The 26234-nt window shown below is 43.5% G+C and overlaps 1 protein-coding gene across 1 annotated transcript in view; it reads left to right on the top strand.

Moving 5' to 3' along the window:
- Nucleotides 1-26234, top strand: part of Ahrr (aryl hydrocarbon receptor repressor) — a 74898-nt gene that overhangs the window by 26587 nt on the left and 22077 nt on the right. Inside the window, exon 4 of the mRNA XM_055598038.1 lies at nt 6247-6344. Within this exon, the coding sequence (XP_055454013.1) occupies nt 6247-6344 (98 nt within the window). The remainder of the gene's footprint in view (nt 1-6246; nt 6345-26234) is intronic.

Below are 26234 nucleotides of genomic sequence, written 5' to 3'. Positions count from 1 at the left end.
TCTCGGATCTCCACTGGGCTCTGGCATTTATTATTTCTCCACAGACCTCAGATTCAAACTATCTTCAGCTGGCAAAGAGCTCCTCTCAGAACCCGCATGAGGCAAATAGTCTGCTGCTGTCGGACTGTCTGGATCAGCCCCACATCCCACACCTGGGACCAAAACAACATGTTTATACCCAAATAGAACACTGCTTGGGACAAGATGCTGCCCCCTCCCCACAGTGCATTGCAAGTTGGCCTAGTTGGGCTGATGAAGCTACAGTTTTCTATGCTAGGATGGTGGATTATCTGTGGGTCCTTGAGATAGTTAAATGCAGGGGTCTGTCTCTGAAAGAGTCTGTTCTCAAGATGGCATGTCACTAAAGCAGCCTAGGTTCCAAGGTTGGGAAGACAGGGGCAGTCCATGAAGCCAGATTATGGCCTATGTCTGATCTGGAATATATGGCAATTGTGAGCTCTGTATAGCCAATGTTACTGGTATCCAGGGTATTTCAGTCAACAGGGACTCTGTTCACTCTCTCCTTCCCAGGGAGTGGGGTCATGACCATGTGCTTCTTTCCATTCTCATTGCCACCTACAAGTTTTCTGTCTCTGAAAGGCTCACACCTCCCAGCCATTCTCCTGGAAATGCAGATGTCGATGTGAGGTTCTGGTTCTTCCTTATGATTAAGGTGTACACTTAGGCCCCTCTTTATAGCCATCTTGGGATTGCTTCCTCCAGATTTTAACTCAAAGGCCATTCCCTCAGATGGTTTACCTGACCACATTTTTGACATCACCCCCCATCCTCAAGCCCCAGTAGAATTTCTCTGGCTCCCTGCTCAGTGTTTCTCCTTATGATTGGCTTGCATACGCTATCTCAGTCTCTGCTGTATAAAGTCAGGGATAGGTAATGACAGATGCTGAAGAGGAAGGCAGCAACAGGGAGCAACGGGTATATCTTTTGCAAGGACCTATGTATTTGACATTAAGATACCAGGGCGTTTCACTAAAGTCAATCTGTTTCTATTGATCTCAATCATAGCAAAACCCTGATAGGAGCTAGTTACCTATAATGATGTATAATCTATTTATGTGAAGAAGCTGAGGATTCAGATGATTGTCAGGCAGGTAGGCCAGTTCCATGCTGCTGTTATGTATGGGTTTGCTGACAAGTTACTATAGATGTATGAATGTTTGTGGTGTGTGTGTTGCTGAGAATTGAACTTATGGATATCCACGTGCTATACTTCTGAGCTTTCATCCTCCTATCAGCTCATTGTTTACAAGTGGATTATACACTCTTTCTGACCTCTGAGTGGGGCACCCAGTCTGAGCTGTCAGGACAGTACTTAGCTGTGGGCTGTGGGAATTTAGTGAGTCTCAGAGGGTGCCTTACTCAAGCTGATATTCACACCTGAGTATCATGGATTTATTTAGTACATCTTTGACTTTAAAATATTTTATTTTAAAAGTTTTTTGTTTTGTTTTACAAAATGCTTCTTGAGCCCTCACCAACACTGGAGAACCATCTCTTGCTCTTGTTTGCTTAAACATTTCTTGATAAACTTCCTAAGAATATCCAGTTTTGCTACACTGGTGGCTTTAACTCAGGAAATTGGGCATTGTGCCCAAATCATGGTCTTCCTTCCCAAAAGAGCGAGTTTGGGTTTCATCTTCTGTAATGACAGGTGTTTGAAGGCAAGGCTGGTGTTTCTTCTTTAAAAGATGTGTGTGGCTGTAGTTACCATAGAGCTGTGGGAAGAGGTGAGCACCCTCAGCAAGTAGTTAGGAAGAGATGGGGACATGGCTGCCTTTTGACCAGTCCTCACTGGCTCGGAGGAAGTGCATTTTTCATGCTTCTGTATGAGCTGTTTGGAAGTGTGAAATCTTCAATGTATTTTGAAAAACTTGGATCTTAAATATCAAAGGCAGCAAGTTGCTGTAATATACAACTTGGACTGTGATCCGGTTTTTCAATGCCATGTTTGGGTGTTGATTCATATTCCTATGTTGTTTCTTGTCTGAGGGACTGAGCAGTGAAAAGATATTTTTAAATAATAAGTAGTTAGAGCATAGCATGACCTTAGCACAGGACTTGGACAATGTGTCATCCTAAGTCTGTCCACTCGATTTCCGCCCTGCTGTTTACTTGGGCCTCTGTTCACAGTGGACTGTGGTGCTGTAGACTGAGTCTTGATGGAGGCCTGTTCTTCCCAGCTGTTGTTCTGGGACTCTAAGGCCGGTTTGCTTACTCAGATTCCAGTCAAGCCTCTTTCTTGCTCAGGGAATGCATAAGAGATTACAACTGTCCAGGAGCATAGTCTAGCTTGGTGCCAGGAGAGCCTGGGTGAGTCCTGAGTGGTGGGGTCTCCCCTAACCCTTCCTCTTCTTTCTCTCCCTTTTTGCTTTTTCTTTCCTATTCTTTTTCGTACCCTTCTGTCCTGCTCTGCCTGGGACCGACATCTCTATCTATTGACAATCTAAAATAAACTTTACTTAGCCTTGTAAACACTCAGGAAACTTTAGCCAAAATTCTGGAACATCTCTGCTCCAGTTGGCTTGGTTAGCCCTGGCTTGCTCAGGCTTCGTTTCTGACCACAGCAGGTCCAGGGAGAAAGTAACTATAAGAAAGGCCGGCCCACTGGTTAGACACATTAACCTGAGTGGGAACTGGCATCACGGGGCTGAGGGAAAGGCATTTTCAGGCAGTACAGCACCACCCAGGAGCAGCGATGGTTCAGGCTTCTTGTTCCTCCTCAGCAGAGAACATCTGCCTGAACTGGCCCCCAGCAGTCAGTTCAGAATTTGTGTGCCTAGCACCCACAGATGGGGTCCTACTTCTAGGAAGTTGGGTGTTCAGGGTAGCCTGCACTCCTTGCATTGCTGTGTGTAGCAATTTCAGCTGTCTCCATGGTAACTCTTCAAATTCTTGCTGTTCCAAATAAACTACTTCAGGGTTGCAGGAAATAAGAGAAGTGAAAGATTCGTTGGTTCCAGTTTATTGTGACCAACTGGGGACTCCTCGAAAAGTGACTCTTAAAAGTGACTGAGTTTCCTGGCGAAGAATCCTACCGCTCTGCCTGCACCTAAAGTTGTGAGGGAAGGACTGGGCTGCCAGGAAACCGTGGATTTAGGTCGAGGTGGGCACAGGAATCCAGCTAACTTCCGAGTGAGCAGCCCCAGCAGGTCCCTCTTCTTGTCAGTGGCCTCAGCAGAGCTGATAGAAACTTGTAGTGGTTGATACCTTGGAGAGTTAAGTTTCCTGTTCACTGCTCTAGAAGCCGGCTGGGGAGGGGAAGGCCCAGGATCGGGGTGAGGGTGGGTGGGGGACATAAAGAAAGTCGGGTGGGTTCACCGCACTCCTTTGTTGGCCCTTACACATTTGCCCTCTAGCTCCGCTTTGTGGGCCCCCAGTGGCCTACACAACTCTTAACTGACATCGCAGGCTGGAGTTACAGGACACCACCTAGAGGTGCAACAATCCAACCCCCTCCCATCTCGGTCCCACCCCAGGCTCCGGCCACACCTCTATCCCTTTCCATCGGGTCGAGGCCCCCAACCAATCTACCCCCGCGCCTACCGGGTGGGGCCCCTTTCGCTCGCACGCGATCGCAGCCATCGCGTGACGCCTGTGGCCGCAGGAGGAAGCCGGAGGCGCCAGGCACGCGATGGGGGTGGCGGAGTCCCAGGAGCTCAGCCTAGGCTGGACCTAGCCGCGCTCAGAGGCGGAGCTGTGTTTAAGGGCTTGGAGCAGGGAGATGCTGTGGATTTGCTCCAAATCTGGGTTGTGCTCAAGTGGTTTAGTTTCCCTCAAACCTCCACCTCAGTGGCTGAGGCGTACTGACCCCTCAGCTATCCTAGCTTAAGTCCTCTGGAAACCCTGTGCGATCTCTGCGGTGCTGGGAACATTGCTCCTCCGCCATCCGGAAGCCATCCGCTGGGAATCCACCCGGCTAGTGCCTTGGTTTCTAGGGGGCCCACACAGGCAGAATCTTTTGCTGTCCTGTTCTCCTCCTCACCCACCCCTCATCCCCAAGCAGGAGGACAGCAGCTCATTTCACGCTTGCAGTTTCCAAGGCACTTTGTGCAGAGGTATGGGATGCCCTGCAAGGGCTCTAGCGCCTCCGCGTGGCTGCTAGTCTCTCAGTTCCCTATCTTCACAGGGGAAGCAGAGCAGATCCCTAAGAGGGAACGGATAAACTGGACCCCTCTGAGGCCGCTCAATGCTTTCTGTGAAGGAGGCCCAGACTGGGGAGATAACTGGTGAAGGAGGCCTGGTGGGGAGGCGTCAAGGAGTCTGGCTCCGCCCCTTGGTTGCGTTTCTCAACCTGTGGTTAGTGACCTCTCATCTGGCAAACCTCTATACCCCTAAAAATTTACATTATGATTCATAATAGCAGCAAACTTACAGTTATGAGGTAGCAACAAAGATTATTTTTATGGTTGGGGGACCACCACGACATGAGGAACTGTACTGAAGGGTTGCAGCGTTAGGACAGCTGAGCACCGCTGCCCTAGAGGGTTAGGGTTAGGGTTAGGGTTAGGGTTCGGGTTCGGGTTAGGGTTAGGGTTAGGGTTAGGTGCTCAAATTTCCCAGGAAGGGTCTGAGCTCTGACTAGCAAAATGGTACCTCTTCACTTACTGCCCGTGAAAGCAAAACCCAGTCTCACTAGTTGGGTGAGACAAGGGTGAGAAATGGTGGCTTTTGAGAAAGGAAGAGAAAGAGACCAGGTACCAAATGTCATGTCACTGCCCTTGGGGTCAGAGCCCCCTGGGCTCCCCTGTGGAGGGTGGCCTGTTGCACAGGGCCCTTTATCCTTGCAAAAACGCCTGCGTGTGGGCAGGACTGTCTGAAGATTCCATGTACTTCCTGAGCAATGGAGCTGCAAGCCAGCAGAAACAACAGCTTTGGGTGAACCTAGAAAGGCTAACTCTGAGGGCCAAGTGTGGATCTGTCCGAGGGTGGGGCAGGGTGTTAAACATTATCTGGATCCCAGAGTTGTAGAGTTGCCTGGGAGCCTGAAAACTATCACGTTCCAAGGATGCCTCAAAGCTCTGGAGATGCCGGGAGCTCCAGAAAAGGGGGAGTTCAGTTTCGTGGGACCAGCTGACGGTAGACTGGCAGGAACCACTCAGAAAGGGAGGTGTGGAGTCACAATAAGGTTCAGATCCTAGACAAGGATTTGCCAAACACTCCTGGGCATCAGGGATTGCCAAGGGCAAGCGACATGACACAAAAATAATGGAACTTTGATTCAAATATTACTTTTATTTCTGAAGAATAAGCTCAGCTCAGCAAACCCATTCTTTTCAGCATGAGGTGAACTGTCAACAGGCAATGAGAGTACTTTTAAGAATGCTATGATCGTCAGGTGATGGCGGCACATGCCACCCTTTAATCCCAGCAATTGAGAGGCAGATCTCTGAGAGTTCGAGGTCAGCCTGGTCTACAGAGCAAGTTCCAGGACAGCCACGGCTACACAGAGAAACCCTGCCTCAAACAACCATAAAACAAACAAACAAAAGTGCCGTGGTCCTCAACAATGGGACTTTTTGTCTGGGCTGGGCTTGGGTCTCCTGGATAGTAAAGGTGGGGTCAGCTTGCCACAGACTAGAATTCAGCTTAGTAAGAGAACCTTGAGCTTTGCATCCCAAAGCCATCAAAACAGACTTCAATAGGAGTACCAGTGAGGTGGGTATCTTCATAGGCTTAGGAGGTTTTTTGTTTTTGGTGAGCATCCTCAGGGGATTTCGTTTACTTCCAGATGAGGGCGTTTGGCCTGCTCCTTTCAGGGAAGATGATAATATGGGAGATGGGTGGACTCAGGGCCTTTGGCTTGGCTGGAAGCAGATGACGGGCTTCCTTTCAAAGGATAACCACCCATGAGCACTGTTGGGATCCACTGGTATTGGATCCTTGTTCCTGGAGGAAACCTGGTAGGAAGCCATGTTTTGCCTCAAGACTGGGTATATGGGAGAATCAAGAGCAGTTTTCAAGATGAGGCAGGGTAGTACATGAGTTTGGGCACATTTCTACCGTAGGTCACTCCTCTATGCTGGCCTGGGACTTCAACTGGCTCCTCCTGCCAATCATACAATTTTCTAGGACATCATGACAACCCTGAATATTCCACAGAGAACACAGCCCAAGTAGGACATATAGCAGGAACAAGGGGGTAAAAGTCAGGGAAACACAAGAAACGTGACTTGAGAGCCACTGCCAGGCCTGGGCTCTGCTTATCTGTTCGCTCTTCCCTCACAGCCTTGAGAGAGACATGTGTCTGGCCAGCTCCATCCCTGTCAGCAGAAGACCATCCACACAGAGAGTGCCCTGTGCAGGAAGGACGGTTGTTGCTGGAGGTAAGCGCACATGTCACTGCAACCCCACACAGTCATGCTGTTTGTTTGTTTGTTTGGTGTGTATGTTTCCTGAGAAGAGGCTGAAAGACACCAAAATGTCTCATGACATTTTCACATCTGAGGTGAACCCCAAGATTCTTTGGTGCCAGGATTTCTTTGAGATGTTCAGGCTTGGTCTCTGACATCCCAGAAGATGATCACAACTGAACAGTCTGTGAGGGCTGAGGCCTGGAACAAGAAGAGCGGAATTAGTAGGAATATGACGTAGGGCAGGGTTGTATTCCTTTGTCCCCATCATCGCCGGGCCCGGCCCTGGGTGAGCATCTTTTGGCTGTATAGATGGTAGGCCCTGGTATTTCCCCACTTTTCACTACTGAATGGCTGCAGGAAAGGGCTAGCTCTCCGTTCCTCATCAGTCAGATTTGAGACACCATCTCTGTCTGCGCCTTCTGTAAAAGAGAGACTGGAAATATTGAGGACTCATAGAGGGCACAGAACCTTTCAGGGTGAAGCCACACCCTCTTACCTCTTAAAATTTCAACCACATGCACATGTACAGGAAGAAGAGAATAATGGATAGCCAGGTGCCTGGTTCCATCCTCAGAAGGTTGGCTTGGACTTACCTGCCTTCCCAGTGGGTGTCTGCATCCTGCCTAATGGCTGAGATGGCCTTTTTGTTGGCTTTCCTTGCCTTTTATGCTCTTCTAACTCCACCCTTCTTAGCCAGTCCATGTGAACTATAGTTGAAGAACAGTCCTCTGGGTCTACCTTAGCCACGAGCAACTTTGAGACATGGTATACTCTGCATTTCCCACAGCATCCAGTAGTTCTGGGAGCACCAGGGGTGCCTAAGGGGGGGGGGGCTGGGGCTTGAGTGAGACAGCATCTCTGAGTTCTGTTAACTCTGATAAAGAGTTTAGATTTGATGAATTTATAAATTCTACCCTTAAAAGAGTACCCAGGATGGGCTGAAGCAATGGCTCAGAGGTTAGAGCACTGGCTGTTCTTCTAGAGGACCCTGGTTCAATTCTGAGAACCCACATGGCAGCTCACAACTGTCTGTACCTCTAGTTCCAGGAGGTGTGACATCCTCACACGGACATACGTATAAGCGAAACACCAATGCACATAAAAATGAATCATAAAAAATTTAGAAAAAATACACAGGAGTTGCATACTCTAAGGAGCCCACACATAGAAGCAGTTATGCTGGCTCAGAATAGCCTGAGATCTGGTTTCAGCAATTTGTGGCTCAGGGTGGGTGGGCCCCAATAGAACTGAAATCTCTCTTTGGGGAACACTATCCTTTAGTTGAAGAAATATGTACAACTTTGTCACTTACCATTAAGTGCTAGAAACCACATTCTTAAGTACTATTACTTTTTTTTTAATATTGCTTTCTATTACTGCTAGTAAAAGTGGAGCTTTAATGCACTTTAATGTGCATCCTGGTTTGAATTTTATTCTTAGAAAAAGATGGCTGGCATCCCCCCTTAAATATCAAAATTAAGATTTATTAAAAAAACCAAGACTCAAACATCCCCCTTCAACTTTTGTACTTAATTGTAATACACAGACTGTATGTATAGCATCCAGGACACTTAGGTTGTCTGACCCAAGTCCTAACCAGAGTACCCGTTCCTCTACACCTCCTGTCTTACCTTCCATCTGCACTTCCCTCTGCAAACCTCCCTTTGAGGCTCCACACCTTTACCCAAATCCCACTCCAAACCCTGACACCTCATCACCTGCCTCTACTCCTCCCCCAGCACCTCCAAATCCCCTCTATGTCTTCAGACCATGCTTTGTCTGGAACTAGATATGATATGTGTGTGTGTGTGTGTGTGTCTTTCTTTCATTTCCAGGGCAAAAAATTTAAACTACAAGGCTAAAGTTGGTTTCAGAGGGTTCCCACTGCTTCATGTCCTGGGGTTTGCCCTGGTTTTATCTTTCTCACTTGAAGTCATTTTGGTGAGTGTGTGCTGGAATCTCATGGTTTGAACTCTCGATGAAGGGTGCTAAGCATCTCTTTTCTGTGCCTGTGTATCATATTTACTAAACTTTTTGAGTTCTTTGCACATACACAGCCACAGTTTTTGCCTTCTTACTATTTAGTCTAGATTCGTTACACGTTCTGGACACATGTCCTTTGTCACATGTGAAATTTATGAAAGTTCTCTCCTAGTCTGTGGCTTGTTTTTTTATTTTATTTTATTTTTTTATTCTCTTGACAGGGTGATGTACAGAGTGGAAGTGCTTGATTTTTAATAAAGTTGTTTATCAATTTTTCTTTCTTTCTTTCTTTCTTTTTTTTTTTTTTTTTGGTCAAGATTTTGGTGTCGGGGCTGGAGAGATGGCTCAGAGATTAAGAACACTGGTTGTTCTTCCCAAGGTCCTGAGTTCAATTCTCAGCAACCACCTGATGGCTCACAACCATCTATAATGAGATCTGATGTCCTCTTGCAGCCTGCACATGCAGGCGGAATACTACATAAATAAATAAGTAAATCTTAAAAGCCGCATAAAAGAGATTTTGGTGTTACATGTAGAAACTCTTTATCCTAAGGTCACAAATATTTGCCTTTTATAGTTCCTCCAAGGTTTTAAATTATTTTTACATTTATTTATGCATGGTGTGTCTGTGTGTGTATGTTTGTGCGTGTGTGTGTGTGTGTGTGTGTGTGTGTGTGTGTGCCAGGGCATGCTTGGGGAAGTGAAATGACAACTTGAGGGAGTCCATTTTTTCTTCTACCATGTGAATCCTAGGTATCAAACTCAGGTTGCCAAGTTTGGTGGCAAACACGTTTACCTACTAAGCCATCTTACTGATCCATTCTTCAAGGTTTTGTAAGTTTTTCATCCTGAATTCTCCAAATTTTGCCTGGCATATCCACACTACCACACTTCCTAACTCCAGCAGAAGTAAAACTGTTCTGGATACCAGATGATAGGAATCTTCCAATTGCATTTTCTTTCAAAACTGTATTGCCAGGGTTGGAAAACTGGCTCAGTGGTTAAGAGCACTGAGTGTTCTTCCAAGATCCTGAGTTCAATTCCCAGCACTCATTTGGCAGCTAACAATCATCTATAATCTATAGTTTTGTGGGATCCAATGCCCTCTTCTGATGTGCAGACATACATGCAGACAAAACTCCCATATACATAAAATGCATAAATAAATCTTTTACAAAATTATCTTGCCTATTTCAGTTTCTTTCCACGTATATTTTAGAATGATCTTATTAATGTCTATAAAAATTCCCACAAGGAGAGCAATAGAATAAAAAATCTGGGCCCATTTGGTCTTTTCTAAGACTGATACTCCAACCAAGGACCACACATGGCGATAACCTAGAACCCCTGCACAGATGTAGCCCATGGCAGCTCAGTCTCCAAGTGGATATCCTAGTAAGGGGAACAGAGGCTGTCTCTATATGAACTCAGGGGCTGGCTCTTTGATCACCTCCCCCTGAAGGAAGCAGCCCTACTAGCCCACAGAGGAAGACAATGCAGACAGTCCTGATGAGACTTGATAGGCTAGGGTCAGAGGGAAGGGGAGGAGATCCTCCCCTATCAGTGGACTGGGGAAGGGACATGGGAGGAGAAGAGGAAGGAGGGCAGGGTTGGGAGGAGCTACAGCTGGGATACAAAGTGAATAAATTGTAATAAATGAAAAAATTCAAAAATTCCCACTATGGGCTGGAAAGACGCCCCAGTGATTAAGAGCACTTGCTTCATTGCAGAGGATGTGTTTTTCTCAGCGTGCACATGGCATCTTAAAACCATTGAAGTTACAGGGGATAGGTTCCATGTTCTGGGCTTCTGTGGGTCCTTCTTGCACTCAATACACACATACTCAGGCAAATACTTGTACACATCAAATAAAAATAAAAAACCTTTAAAAGTTTTTCCATTAGGCTTTTGATGGCAATTATTTTTTCTTTCCTTTTCTTTTTTTTATTTGTTACAATTATACACTTTGTATCCCAGCTGTAGTCCCCTCCCTCACCGCCTCCAAATCCTGCCCTCCCTCCCTCTTCTCCTCCCCTGGCTGGGGAAGGTTAATACATGGTAGGGGGCTCCATTTTTCTGGTGGTAAAAGGGAGAGGAGAAGGGCGAAGGGGGAAGGAGGAATATGGGGGGGCAACTTGGAGTTAGGGAGGGAGGGGCACCATCAAAATTTAAAGTAAATAAACTAATAGAATTTTGTTAATTTTAAATTTATTAATTACAGTTTATTCACTTTGTATCCCAGCTGTGGCTCCCTCCCTCTTCCCCTCCCAATCCTACCCTTCCTCCCTCCTCTTCTCCTATGTCCCTCCCCAGTCCACTGATAGGGGAGGTCCTCCTCCCCTTCTATATGACCTAGCCTATCAGGTCTCATCAGGACTGGCTGCATTGTCTTCCTCTGTGGCCTGGTAAGGCTGCTCCTCCCTCAGGGGGAGGTGATCAGAGAGCCAGTCACTGAGTTCATATCAGAGACAGTCCTGTTTCCCTTACTAGGGAGCCCATTTGGAGACTGAGCTGCCATGGGCTACATCTGTGCAGGGGTTCTAGGTTATCTCCACGCACAGTCCTTGGTTGAAGTATCAGTGCCCGGTTTTTTTGATTCTGTTGCTCTCCTTGTGGAACTCCTGTCCCCTCCAGGTCTTTCTATCTTCCCCCTATTTCATAAGATTCCCTGGACTCTGCCCAAAGTTTGGCTATGAGTCTCAGCATCTGCTTTAATACCCTGCTGGGTAGACTAATTCAGAGGCCCTCTGTGGTAGGCTCCTGCCCTGTACCCTGTTTTCTCCTTCTTCCAATGTCCATCACATTTGCCTTTCTAAATTAGGATTGAACATCTTACCCAGGGTCCATCTTCTTGCTTAACTTCTTTAGGTGTACAGATTTTACTATGTTTGTCCTATATTATATGTCTAAAATCCACTTATACGTGAATATATACCATCTGTGTATTTCTGCTTCTGGGATACCTCACCCAGGATGATCTTTTCTAGTTCCATCCATTTGCCTGCAAATTTCATGATTTCCTTGTTTTTAATTGCTGAGTAGTATTCCATTGTGTAAATGTACCACAATTTCTATATCCATTCTTCAGTTGAGGGCACAGGTTGTTTCCAGGTTCTGGTTATTATGAATAAAGTTGCTAAGAACATGCTTGGGCAAATGTCCTTGTTGTGTACTTAAGCATATTTTGGATATATGCCTAGGAGGGGTATAGCTGGATCTTGAAGTAGCACCATTCCTAATTTTCTGAGAAAGTGCCAGATTGATTTCCAAAGTGGTTGTACAAGTTTACATTCCCACTAGCAATGGAGGAGGATTCTCCTTTCTCCAAATCCTCTTCAGCATGTGTTGTCACTTGAGGTTTTGATCTTAGCTATTCTGGTGGGTGTGATGGCATCTTGAAGAGGATGCATGTCTGTTTATTTAGGTCTTTAATCATTTCCAACAGAGTTTTATCATGTTCATCTCACAGATCTTGTCTATGTTAAACTTACACTTAAGTAGCCAGTGTTTTTTGTTCTTTCTATCTGGCCTTTTTAAACTTTAATTTTTGTTGTTGTTGGTAAAATACAGTCTGGTTTCTAGGTTTACTTTGTATCATATGACTAAAACATTAGCTAAGTAGTTCTGGGAGCTTATTCATAGATTTCATGGGATTCCATTTTTTGTTGATTATATTGTATGAGGACAGAGATAATACACGTTAAAAGGCTTATTTTATAGTTTTAGTTATGTGTATGTGTGTGGGCAAGGGTGTGTGCACATGATTACAGGTGCCCATGGAGGCCAGACAAGAGTGTTGGATCCCCTCAAGCTGTGAGCTGCCTGCATGGCCACTGGGAACCCCAAGAGTAGTAAGCATTGTTAACGTTGCCAGCCCCAAAACTGTGTTTACTTTTTCAAGCTTCCTACTTTCTTCCTGACATGGTACATTTTTAGACTCCCAGCACTGTGTGGAATGAGACTGGTGGAAGGGACATGTTTACCTTGTTCCTTGTGTTAGGGGAAATTTCAGTCATCCTCAAATCAATCATGATGCCAGCTTAGTTTTTCTGTTTGACACATTGAGTTTTGTAGATGCTTGATGTTAGATTAAAAATTTCTCTCCCATGCTTTTTTTCCCTGTAAGTTCTTATGAATAAAAGTTAAAATTAAAGTGGTTTTTCTGTACCTGTTAAGATAATGTTTTTCTTGTCTTTACTCTGTTGCTACTTTGACTTATATTGGTTTTCAACTGTTGAAACAACTTTGCATTACCAGCATAAATCACACTTATGTATTGCTGGGTCTACTTTACAAAGGATTAACATTAGACCTTTAAAATATTTTTGGAATTAAAATATAATTACATAATTTACCCTTCCCCCAACCTTTCCTATGTATCTGTCTCCTAACTCTCAAATTCATGGCCTCTGTTTCTTTGTTATTCCCTAGATAGATCCATAAATAGGTGATAGATAGATAGATAGATAGATAGATAGATAGATAGATAGATAGATAGTAGATAGATATTCCTAAATATATATAACAACATGCTCAGTACATATTTTACTTGTTTGAATATGATTTCAAGGTAGTCCACACAATATCAATAACCTTGCCTGGAGAGGACTTCCACACTGAGTATTCATTAGTTGCCTACAGCCCTTCGCCTAGGGTCGAGGTCCTGTGATATTTCTCCCTTCCACGTTAGCATGTCTATTGGTGTTATCATTGTTCAGGTCTTGTTTAGGCAGCCATGCTAAACCATGAGACTTCATGGGTGCAGCTTCTCTGACATTCTAGGAGATGCAACCTCCCAACAAACTTCCTGTTCCCTGGCTCTTACAGTCCTTCTGCCCCCTCTTCCACAATATTCACTGAACTTTGGGTGCAGAAGTTGTGTTGTAGATGCATAAGTTGGGGCTAGGCAGCAAATGATCACTTTTCTCTTTATTTTGCTTGGTTGTGGCTTTCTGTAATTAGCTCCATATTTTTCAAGGAGAGGTTTCTTGAGGGATGAGAGCTACCCTTATCTGTGGTAAGTATTTAGAATGTAGTTAAGAATTATGCTGGATTAGTAAAGTGGCAGTTGTATGTCCTCCTCTAAGACCCAGGACTTCACTAATCCCAGTACCAGTACCAGGCAAGATTTCCCTCTTGTTGAACAAGTCTTTAGGGAACTGTTGGTTACCACAAACTTATCCTTGCCACTAGTACACTCTTAGGGATGTTGTGCCATGCCGGTCATTGATTTAGTTCATAGGCAACACAGCTAGGTAGGACTCTTGATTGCTTTCTTCCTTTGGAAACTTGTATGACACCTTCTGGAACCATGAAAGCTAGTCCACACGAAGGAAGCTTTCAAGGTCAGAACCAGATCTGAGCCTCCAGGTCCTGTGTCCAAAGTCCATGGTGTCTTTAGCAATAGGGACTTAACTTTAACCTATGGGAGGTAACTAAGGACAATAACAATAGTCTATAATATTTAGGGAGTCTCTTGAATAACTCTGACCAACAACTCAAAAGAGGATTTCACATTCCTGGTGTGCTGGATTGTTTTATGTCAACTTGGCACAAGCTAAAGTCATCTGCGAGGAGGGGACCTCGATTAAGAAATGCCTCCATAAAATTGGTTGTAGTCAGGCCTTAAGGCATTTTCTTAATTTGTGATTGATGGAGAAAGGCTGAACCTACTGTGGCTAGTGCCATCCCTGAGCTGGTGGTTCTGGATTATATGTGAAAGCAGGCTGAGCAAAGCCTGATAAGCAGTAAGCAGTATTCCTCCTTGGCTTCTCCATCAGCTCCTACCTGCATGTTCCTGACTTGCTGAGTTCCTGCCCACACTGCCTTTGATAACGAACTGTTATATGGAACTTGAGTGAAATAGCCATTTTCCTCTACAAGTTGCATTTGTCATGGTGTTTCATAACAGCAATAATAACCCTAACTAAGACACCTGGTGTTAAGGTTTTTGTTAGTCTATGGCTTTTGGAGAAAGCATTGTCAGCCTAGATGGGAAATATTAAACTATGTTTGTATGCATATACAGACTTATATAGATGTGCATATATATACTACACAATTTTAGGCAGATAATAATATGATTCTTTATGACTTTTCAGATATCCTTGCTGTAATTTTAGCTCCTTCATCCTTCTTCAGTATTTACCTCCTTGCTTCCCTACATAAAAGTCTCCTTCCCCTGTTTTTCTCCTTTCTCCTTTCAAATTATGTGTACCCTGCTATCCCCCTCTCTGTTTTCCACACAGCTATGATCCTTATTTAATTTCATGGTGTTCAGTTCCTCTAGGTTATGTAGTCATATCTGAAGATTGGAAGCTAAGAGCCACACATGAGAGAGAAATTTAATGTTTGTCTCTCCGAGTCAGGATTACCTCACTCAGTATGATAATTTTTAGTTATATCTGTTTACCTGCAAATTTCATGAGTTCATTTTTCTTTAAAGCTGAGTGGTATTCTGTAAGTATATGGGTCACATTTTCACTATCCATTCAGCAGTCGAATGCCATTCGCATTGTTTGCATTTCCTAGCCATAGTGGATAGAGCTGCTGTGAAGATGGCTGAACAAGTGTCCGTGCAGTAGGATGTCTAGTTCTTTGGGCATATGCCAAAGAGTGATACAGTTGGCTCACATGGTAAATATATTTTTAGTTTTCTGAGGGTTCTCCATGCTGAGTTACAAAGTAGTTGTACCAGTTTGCAATCCCACCAACAGTGAATTACAATTTCCTTTTTCCCACATCCTCTCCAGAACTTATCGCTGTTTTGTTCATCTTTGCCATTCTGATAACGAGCATTTTAAAAGCTATTTCTTAGCTGTTTCTTTCTTTTCCCTTTTGAGAATTCCCTGTTCAGGTTCCAAGCTCATTTTTTTTTTGACTGAGTCTTTAAAAAAACTCTCTTTGCTTTTAGTTCTTTATATATTGGGGTTAATAATTCTTCATCAAATGTATAGCTAGCAAAAGTTCCTTTTTATTCTGTGGGTTTCCTGCTCACTCAAGTGAGTGTTTCTTCAGCTGTGCAGAAGCTTTTTAGCTTTATAAAGTCCTGCTTGTCAATTGTTGGTCTCAATTGCATTCCCATTCAGAAAGTTCTTTCCTATACCAATATCCTTAGGGTACTGTCTGTTTTCTTTTAGCAGTTTCAATATTTCAGGTTTCACATTGAGATATTTGATTCATTTGAACTTAGGTTTTTATCCAAGGTAAATAATATGGGTCTAGTTTTATTCTTTTATCATGAATGCATATAGGCTTTTGTCAAAGGTTTTTTTTGCCTCTATTGATAGGATCATGTGATTTTTGTCTTTAAGTACATTTATTCTGATTTATTATATTTATTGATTTGCATATGTTGGACAATCCTGTATGGCCAAGATAAATACAGTTGATCATTTTGGACTATATTTCTGATGTATGTTCAGTTTGCAAGTATTTTATTGAATAAAATTAAATCTATTTTCATCAAAGATATTGGTCTGTAGTTTTTTATTTTTTGTTGTATCTTTACCTGATTTTGATATTAGAATAATACTGCATTCTTGAAATTTGGGAGTGCTCTTTATATTTCTGTCTTGATTTATTTAAGAAGTGTTGGTTGTAGGTCTTCTTTAAAATCCAAATAATTCTGTGAATCCATCTAGCTTTGGACCCCTTTTAGTTGGAAGACTTTTTATTCAATTACCTCATTTATTATAGTTCTGTTTAAGTGTAGATTTCTTCTTGGTTTAATTTTGGTGATTTGGCTGAATCTAGAAGTTTATCCATTTCTTTTAGATTTTCCAACTTAATAGAGCATAGGTTTCAAAAATATTCTCTTCTAATATTATGAATTTCTTTGGGGTGTTTTGTAATGTTTCCCTATTTATTGTTGATTCTGTTAATTTGGATCCTCTCTTTCTTTCTTTGGTTAATTGGACCAAGGGTCTGTTAATCCTGTTTATTAAAAAAAAAACAACAAAAAAACAGCTCTTAGAATTGTTGATTTTTTGTATTGTTTTCTTTGTTTCTGCTTCCATTAATTCCAGCTCTGACTTTTATTATTTCTTGCCATCTAGTGAGTTTGGAATTGGTTTGTTTTTTACAAATATTTGGTTGCATCATTATAACATTTGTATCTTTTCTGATTTTTTATTTTATTTATTTTTTTTTACTGGAGGCATTAGAGCTATAAGTTTCCCCTGAAGAACTGATTTCAATGTTTCCCAGAGGTTTTGTGGTGTTACATTTTCATTTAGTTCTAGAACATTTTTAATTTATTTCTTGATTTCTTCTTTGACCCATTCATTATTCAGTAGTGAGTTGTTTGATCTCCAACAGTTTGTATATTTACTGGAGGTTTGTTTGCTGCTTATTTTAAGTTTTGTTGCACTGTGGTCAGATAGATTTAGGAAGGGGAGAATCAGAAAGACTTTCTGGGTATTCCTTGGTGAAAGATGTGTAGAATCTGGATGAGCAGAGAAATTAGAATATTGTGTGTGAGGGACGTGGAGGTTCATGGTTGGTGGGCAAATGGAGCCACAGTTGGAGAGGATCTTTGGAGGTCCACCATCATCCATTACAAGTAAATGCCAAATGATGTTGGGATCCCACATCTCAGAAAAGAAAGAGAGAAAGAGAGGAAGAAAGAAAGAGAAAACAAGAAAGAAAAAAAAATAAAATACAGGCAGAGAGAGAGAGCAAGAGAGGAAGAGAGGGGGAGAAAGAAAGCCTTAATACAACATAAAAAGATTTTATCATTTAAGATTAAATTTCCATAAAATGGTTATTCTAACTGCATATAAGTTCATTGAAATGTAGAGACTTAATTTTGGTGTGGGTTTTTTATTTTCACTTTTTTTATAAGTGCATAAATTTTTCTTATAAGTTCATAAGTTTTTTTTTTTTATTAAAAAAGAAGAATGCAAGCTGTATTCATGATTTTAATCCCAGAATTTAGGAAGCTGAGCCAGGAGGATACAGAGCTCAAGGCCAGTCTCAGGTGAGGTCATAAGTTCCATGAGACCCTGTCTCAACCAAAGAGCAGTATTGGGTGCCCCAGCATGGACAGGAGGCACTGCTGTGTTTAGCTCTCCATAATCCAGTTATTCTTTGTAGAGCGCCCGACTTTCTCATATTGGCGCACTACTGTAGGCAGGCACGTATCTCATGGCCTACTCCACATGTCCTCAGTTGGGCTGGTTCCCACTGTTAAGCCCGGCAGAGTCCAGACAGAAGCAGGACTCAACGGTTACCTGCTGTGTTGGATCATAATTCTCATATCTGACAAGCTCTGGGTCAGTGCAACTGGCCACTGCTTGCTCCTTAGCCATACCTGCCTCTGATGAGGGAGCCTCAGGTTAGGCGAAGTTATAGATTCCTGCAAGGAATAAATGCATACAGCATACGTTGGGGAGATAACTTCCCACTCCTAGGACAGTTTCAGTCTTTCTTTTTTTAAAAAAATATCCATTCTACCCTGTCTTTCATTCCTTCTTCTCATCATTTGGCGAACTGTCAGTCAAGCTTTAAAGCTTTCCAAAGATTCATAGCACAGCAATTGGCTTTTAATTGTGTTTTGTTTTGTTTTGTTTTGAACTCTGGATTAACAAAAATCGTGCCACATTTGCTTTTGAGTAATCTGGACATCCCCTGTTAGGCTTCTTCCCAACCTTTTTATTTTTTTCAACAGCTCTGGAATGCTTTACATTTAAGACTTAATTTCTTCATTTTGATCTTCAGTAATGATGTTTCTGGGCTTGGATCTTAGGGATTGTCTGTTTTTCTTTCACTGATCTTCTTGAACTAGTACATTTATTTGTTTCACCGAATTTGGATATTTTAAAGCATTTTTTAAGTTGTATGAGATTATTTCTCTGTCTTCTATTTCATAGATTAAATTGAAACAGCTTTACAGCTATTAACCTTTTTTTTATTGCTCCATTGGTCCTGAGAATCTGTACATTTGTTTTCCCCGACATTTTTCACTCTAGGATTAGATGATTTGTATTGAATTGTCTTTAGCTTTTTAAATTCTTTTCTCTGTCGTCTACATAGGCTGTTAAGCTCATTCAGTGAAATATTTATGTTCTATATTTTCTCAGTTTCAACATTCTCACTTAATTCATTTTTACAAGATATATTTTTCTTTTAATTTTAATTCCCCCTCCCCTAGTGTTCACCTTTACCCTGTGTGGTATAGCGATAGTTTCTCTTTCAGAATCTTTATCTGACAATTATACCATTTGAAGCATTTGAGAATTATTATTTTATTGTCTTCAAGTACCAAATTTTAGTTCTTAGTGTATTCAGTAGTATGCTGAATAGGAAGGATGTGTTTTTAATACAACCTGACCAGGCTGTATCCTGGATAGGTTTGCATGTGCTGTGGGACTCTTGGTCCATGAGACTCTCAAGGAAATGCTGAGTATTTTTTTTTTAATTTAGTTTGCATTAGCAACAATTAGCACAGCCAGGTCCTTCATTTAGTCAGCTGTTTGGATTTGTGCTACATGGATCTACCTCCCACAGCACGAAATGGGTCCTAATATGGTTCCTGCCACATCTATCTCTCAATCATCCCTCTCCTTTTCCCACGTGCCTCACATGTAGCTTGCAAGTGACCTTGGTTAGTACAGTTCATACGCAGAGGCTGAAGGCTCCCATCTCCTGCAGCCTCCTTCTGCGAGGTCCTTCTACTTCCTGCCTCCTTGTTTTCCTGGGCCTGACTAGAAATATGATATTTCTTTTAGACTTGTTTCTTCATCATTGCCATATGGTTTAGTGCAATGGTCTTATGATTAAGGAAAGGCACCAACAGAATAGGGGAAAACACACAATGCTACTCTCTCTCCCAGGGAAGAAGGGCATTTCCAGACATTCTGGACTTCTAGGTTACTCTCTCCATGATGTTGTTCAGAAATTCACCAGAGGATTTCTCCATTAGATCCAGGGCACAGAAGAGACAGGTATGGGACCTAGATCCTACTGTCTCACCAGAGGCAGAGACATTGAGGTTGTCAGTAGGCAGCACACCCAGGAGATAGAGGTACCTAAAAATGTTGGAATAGACAGGATGCCTATTGCTGATGGAAACTGCAGATATCTGAGGAGGTTCAAGGTATCATTATGGGAGGATGAGAGGTTGACCCACCACGGAGATACAAGATTTCATGGTCCACTGTCCCCTCCCATTAGCTCCACCTGGCCCCACCTCAACGCCACAAAGCGGGATTACATTTAACTTGATTCTTGGTGGACACACTCAAACTTAGCACAATTAGTGAAAGGATACGTGACTAGAAAATGAAGTGGGCAGTCATTTGCTCACTCCGGGCAGAGGGGTTGCCAGGGCACTGAAGGGTTCTGAGTCTGCTGTGCCTGTGTCTGCCGGGAGGTCTATGTTGTTCTTCAATTGTACTGAGGACATTTGGGAGGCCAGGCAGGAAGAGTGCTGTGCCTGGCACTGGGCAAACCTGGCATCTCAGTGACACAGTGACTGACTGGGACTGAAGGAGTCAGCAGCTGTCTGTGATGTGTCCACATAATGAGTTAGATACAAGGACACGAGGGGAGCACAAAGCCATTCTCTGCAGGGCAGGAGACTGTCAAGTCCAGCTCAGTGGTGGTTACTCAGCTTTGCTGGAAACTTTGGGTTCCACATATCTTCTGAGGTCTTGTACATTTGACATTTGGTTTTATCTATCAGATACTAAAATTATGCCTCAGGTTTATTTTGATTCCTCACTTTACAGAGTGTCTTTCTGTCGTTCCTGTATATCTTTTTCAAAGGTAGCTTCTTGCAGACAGTCTACCAAGAGACCCTCTTCCCTAAGTGAGCTTTAGTCTTAGGGGTGACTATACTGCAGTTGATTCTTTAGGTTGGGATAGTATCTGTGTTTGCTTCTCTCTACACTCAACTGGAGAAGTCTAGTTCTCTCTAGTGTCTCCTCTGACACTCCTTTACTGCTAAGCCTTCATATGTGGGTAGTGTTCTGTTGTTCTTCCCAGGCTTTCTGTAGTAGCTCTCCAGGGTACCCCAGGATCACTGTGAAACCAACCAGAACCTTTCGTCATCTTCTTGTCTCCCCCTTTTGCCTAGATCTGCCCCTCTCCAGAAGGCTTCTTCAGGATGTTACCACTGTGCGTCTTTATATGAAATCTTCCAGGGTCGCAAAGCAAACCAGAGACTGCTGTTATATGTTACATTTGGTCGCCCTTTAGGGAGATGCAGGATTTATGGTGTGAAACCTTCCCTCTCAGGTTTCATTGTCTCGTCTTCTGGGTGTGGTGGCTGGTGGCCCAAGGCCTCCACCTGCTGCTCTTGCTATCTGAAAGCTTTGGAACATTTTCCTTTGCCTTTGACCTCCTTGAATCTCACTATGATGCATCTTTTATCTTATTTCCCCTGCTTGTGCCCTCTGTCATGTTCAATTCTAGAAGTTTTATGCCTTCATTCCTGGTTCCTTATTTTATTTTTAGGAGTTGGCATTATTCAAGGACTGTCACTGTCCCACTCACCCAATATTTCTATTTTCTTTGTACAGTTGTCTTGCTCGATGCACAAGAGCTTGCTGCTCATCTTCACAGCAAGTTCATATTCACTGTGTGTGCATTAGCACATTTTATACATAATATTTTCATTCTGCATATCATATCATTTCCTGTTCTTGTTTTCCTTTGCTAACATCATCTTTATCTCTTCAGGTGTATTTATAGTCACACCTGCAGCAGCTCCTTAGCTTCATCCATATGTGTCTCATAGGTTTCTTTGCTTGTGCTCCTGGGATACCAGACAGGGGACCTAGGCCTGAGGACCCTGCCAGCTCTGGTCTGCTGGAGGGGTGGAAGAAAGTGCTGTCAGGGCAGCCAGCTTCCGGAGTGAGAGGATCCTCGTAAAGAAGCCCTTCTCTGCAGGGTCCCCTCTGTGGGCTGTTTGCATAATGTGTGTCTGGGAGGTAACTGTGGTACCAGCTTCCCCATCTCTGAATCCTGTCCCTGTGGGCAGATCCCACCAGTCAAGGATGGTCCTAAAGCTCCTGCAAGGGGCTGGAACATAACCATTCTCAGGCTGTTCACTGTCAAATTCCCAGCTGACAATCACCTCGCACATCCTGACTCCAGCAGCGTCAGCTGCCTGGGCTCCCTTAGCCAGGTGTGTGTGTGTGTGTGACTGAACAGAAGGTGTATGTTATATTTTTGTGTGTGTTCAATGGAACAAAGGAGGTTGGCACGCATGAATATAATAAACAACAGTCTGGGAGACTTTCTGGGTGGATGACTTTGTATTCTGAGCCCAAGGCTGCTTGGGTCCTCAGACTGCGGTAGTAAAAGTCCTCTGGTTGTAAGTGGTTTGCAAACAGAGATTCACTGAATCACACGCTCAGATGAAGGGAGCCTCACAAGTTCCCTGAACGGAGCACTCCCCGCTCTGGAGGCCAGGGAGACTCCTGCCAGGTTTTAGCTGTGCTCGGTCTAGTCTGCCTTACAATGCTGTACAGAAACAGTTGTGATAACCTAACATGCCATGGAGCCACAGCCATGTGCCAGGCAGAAGCTCTCTGAGCTGCACTACTGTGTTTTGTAACTTTTAGAAAAGCTACTGCAGACCCCTTGGATTCCTGAAAAGAGGTTCGTAGACTCCAAGTACCTCCAGCACTCCAAGTTCAATACATTGGAGACAAACTCTTTGGGAATTATTCTTCCAAAGAAAAACTTCAAAAACTCATCTTCCCAGTTAGGATGTCTTCCTGAGGCCCCGTGAGCTGAACTGACTTGTGACTCATGTTCCATGTGAGTGACCACGTACTTTCCACTACGAAGAAGACCGAGGGTTAGGGATATGAGATAGAGCCAGAAGGACAAGAATCCCCTTTCTTCTATCCACTTAGCTTCTTGGTATACAGTTAAGAGGCCATAGCTAGAAAGAGAAGGTATGAATTTCCAGAGATGCACAACCAACACTCAGAAACTCCAGGGTACAGAAAAAGGGTACACAGTGAGAAATGGACCAGGAAGGGTCTCGGAGAGCCATGTTTGAGGCCAAGAGTCAAGATTAGAGTCTGTCTTCAAATGGCTGGGCGGATGAAGGTGGTGGCTTGGGAAACACTGGATGGAAAAGGTCTATTCTTTTCTGTCTTTGGCTTTTAAAATGGTAGATAATGAAGTGCACAGAACAGGGATCTAGAGCAGACGTTTGAATGTGACTGGGGGTCTGTATCTTGAGGTGTCCTGGACTACCTGACGTCCCTCCTTGATTCTTGAAACCCTTAACAAACAGGTTACAGGATACGTTAACTTCATGTTCTAGTCTAGAGCTTCCTGCCTCCTTTTGGGCTTTTCTGACATATTTTATTACCAAGGTGTGATTGCTAGGTCTACTGTTCCCAAATGCCTTTCCCCTTTCAGGAATTCAACATATACATAACATTATGTACATGAATGTAGCTTTTTCACCAAGGAGGAGCAAATTGCCCCTGTGGCTGGCCCGTGAATGGATATGGTTGGGACAGCCCCAGGGAAACTTAGATGATCGCAGGGATGCCTCCTCACAGCAGTTCCCTTCAGCTAAGGCCATGTTTTATCCTGTCCCACATGCCAGTGAGCAGTCCATTCTGTCATCCAGCAACAACCCTGGTAATTAGGATACAAGGCTTTCCTCCCCAACCCAGAGGATGGTTCAGACATCCAGGGCTAGGCTTCACCTTTCTGTTGCTTTTTGATGCCGAGGATCATGTACCATTCACCCTCACTGTCCGGCATATACTTCTCACCATGCACAGTCTGAGGTGGGCACGCTGCTCACTCAGTTTCTAACCCCTGGAGGTTAACTGGAAACCTTTCTGCCAGCAGAACAGAGCACAGCGAGGGATTGCTGATAGAGCTGGTAGGATGAGCGATGGAATTCCTAGGGCTGTCCGCACTGGTGGCCTCTGCAGCCACAGCTAGCATGGTCTCTCAGGAACTGCTTTCAAGTGCTCTAGCTGCTTCATGGAAGAAATTCAAGGCTGAGTTTACTATTTGTGGGATCTATAAACAGCCGTTTATTCCACTCCCCCGGCTAGAACAGTGCTCGCACGCACGCAAGTTCCATGCCACAGTCCCTGCGAGTGATCTGGCTCCAGGAAGCCCAGCCAGCTGCCCCAATGCCTGCCCGGTGCTGCTCGCGTGACTAGGGCCTGTTGCTGTGCAGTAACCATGGCAGCAACTCCCAGGGGGAATGACTTGCTCCAACTTCCCCTAATGCCAAGGCGGAGAAATGAGAGGAGCTGTTGAGAATTGTTCTCTCTTCCCTCTCTCTCTCTCTTTTTTTTTTCTTTTTCCCTCTGCTATGACCTTGACAAAAATAATCTTTGAAGTACTTGCTGGCTATTTTCCTGCCTTGGGACTGGAAGAAATCAAGATAGTCAGGGTTCGCCAAAGGAAGTACAACTTTTCAAACTTCTGGCCTCCCTATGTGCAGAGGGTGGGAGGAATGCCAGGGCAGAGATGAGGAGCCATCAGGTCACCGATCCTTGCCTGTCCTTAGTGGCAGGTGTTTCATGTTGTGACTTTTGGTAATTAGACATAGATGACTTTTTTTTTTTTTCTTAGAAAATGCAGTCTTTAACCTTAGGGCTAAATCCTTTTTTCCACTTGGAAAAGTGATCTCATTTTCCATGTACCATTTTTTTTTGTTTTGTTTTGCTTTGCTTAAAAAATAAACTTGTAGGAATAAAAAGAGAAAGAAAAGAAAAAACATTCATGATGCATATTTGAAAGATGGTTCCACATGTGTAAAAGAATTTGGCATGACAATTCTGGACCAGAAAGTCAATCTGATATTGAATCCATATGATCCCACAAATGGCATTTTATAGTCTTAAAAAAAAATTCTGCCTTGTGAGTTAAAATTAAGATTGTTTTTGCTTTTGACTAATCTCATAAAATCTTTTTTAAGAAGACATTTTATATACTCAAGTCTTGAGAATGTCTTTGGTCTTTGAACTATTATTAGTAGGACATCATGAGTGTGTGGCAAGCACTGAACTGGGAAAAGCTGTTGCAAGGATCTGGAAAGCACAACTGAGCTATGCCTTCACCCAGTGGGCTCAATACTAAGGACATATGCTCTGGCTTAGCCTACTGCACGTGTGCCACTCACCTGAGGAAGAACGAATGCCCGACACCATGATTGCCACCTGGAATAGCCATGACATCAGAGTTGAGGGCATTCCCTTCCGTATTTCACTTACTACTGCCCTGCTGGTTTTCTTCTCACATAATAATTCTCACGCAGAGATGATGCCTTATTCACCAACTACCTCTCAGTGCACCTCACTATTACCCCATCTCTATCTGGAGAGGAGGCTGCAGCAGCCCGTGGGTTGGGTGATTGACAGTAGCCAACAGGCAAATCATAGTGATTTTGGTCTCTCCAGTCTGGACAAAACTGATAGGCCGGATGGAGACGATAGCTCTAGGAACTGAGTATTAGCCTAGGCTGAGCTTACTAAGTCACCCTAACCATGCTGGGTTCAGCTTTCCCCCGTGCACAGCTTCAGCTCTGGTCTCATTCACCCCAGCTGTGTCCAAATCTTTCCGGGCAGTTAGATAGAGGGATGCAAGGGTGGCAAACTTGGACACATTTCCCACAAAAGCTCAAATGTAGGCAGGAAAAGACTCTGGGATTTCCCAGGCAAAGCATATATCAGATGCCCCTTTTTGAAAGCCTGCCAGCTGTGAAGGCAGCAGAGCGACATTCAAGCCCCCCCCCCGCAAGTTTCTCAACCTTCTTTTATCCCACTGGATTGCAGGAAGAGCCAAGTGTCAAACAGACCCCCACCTCCCTGTGAGTGTCTATCAACAAATAAACAGAAAAACAGAGAAACAGGATTGTATCAAGCTAAACTCCAGGAAACAGTCTATAAAGTGAAGACAACAGACCACAGAATGAAAGAAAGCATCTGAAAACACATCCATACAGTGAGGGGTTAATGTTTAAAATATGAGACTCTATCAAAAAAGCAAAAAAAAAAAAAAAAACAAGTAAACAAACAAACAGCAACAAAACCATGATTAAAATATACAAAGAAAGCTGGGTGGTGTGGCACACGCCTTGAGTTCCAGTGCTCTGCAAGCAGATCTTTGTGAGCAGCTTGGTCCACATGCCGGTGCTACACAGAGAAACCCTGTCTCAAAAAAAATTAAAATATGCAAAGGAGCTAGATAGACATAAGCTATACAAAAGTTAATAGGTATGAGTGCCTAGTTACTAATCATCAGGGAGGTACAGAAAACTAAAATATGACCCAGCAACCATATGACCCAGCAACCCTCCTAAAGGAAATGAAATCATTATTTTGAAGAAACATTTGCACTCCTGTGTTTTCTGTAGCAGTATTCACAATAGCTAATTAATAAAACAAGCCAGGTGTCCATCAACAGGTGATTAGACATTAAAATGTGGCACACATGTACAATAGAATATCAATTTAGCTGTAAAAGGAAGGCAGTCTTGCCATTTGCAGTAACATGAGTGAGACTGAAAGACCACTCAGTAAAATAAGCCAGATAGGCAAAGAAAATCCCTGCATGACCCCATTTTTCTATGGAGTCTGAAAAGGTGGAATTCCAGAAGGGGCAAGTAGAATGATGGTTGTCAGGGGTCAAGAAAAGCATATATAACAGAAGCCGCAGGGGAGATGAACTCTGAGATTGCTGTGCCCTGTGAAATAACTCAGTCACAGAATGGTAAAGGCTGTGTGGAGTCACTTACGTGACCCTAGAAGGGCCAAGTCGGTACAGACAGAAGTTAGATGGGGATGCTAAGGCTGGAGGCAGAAGAGGTTGACATTCAGTAGCGACAGAGGTCAAGGTTTGAGGGACAGAGCACTTAAGAACACTGTGAATTGTGCTGAG

The sequence above is a fragment of the Psammomys obesus genome, unplaced genomic scaffold (genome assembly GCF_907164565.1).
Source record: "Psammomys obesus unplaced genomic scaffold, mPsaObe1.curated_primary_1811, whole genome shotgun sequence".
Classification (NCBI taxonomy): domain Eukaryota; kingdom Metazoa; phylum Chordata; class Mammalia; order Rodentia; family Muridae; genus Psammomys; species Psammomys obesus.
This window is presented reverse-complemented; position numbering and strand designations above follow the sequence as displayed.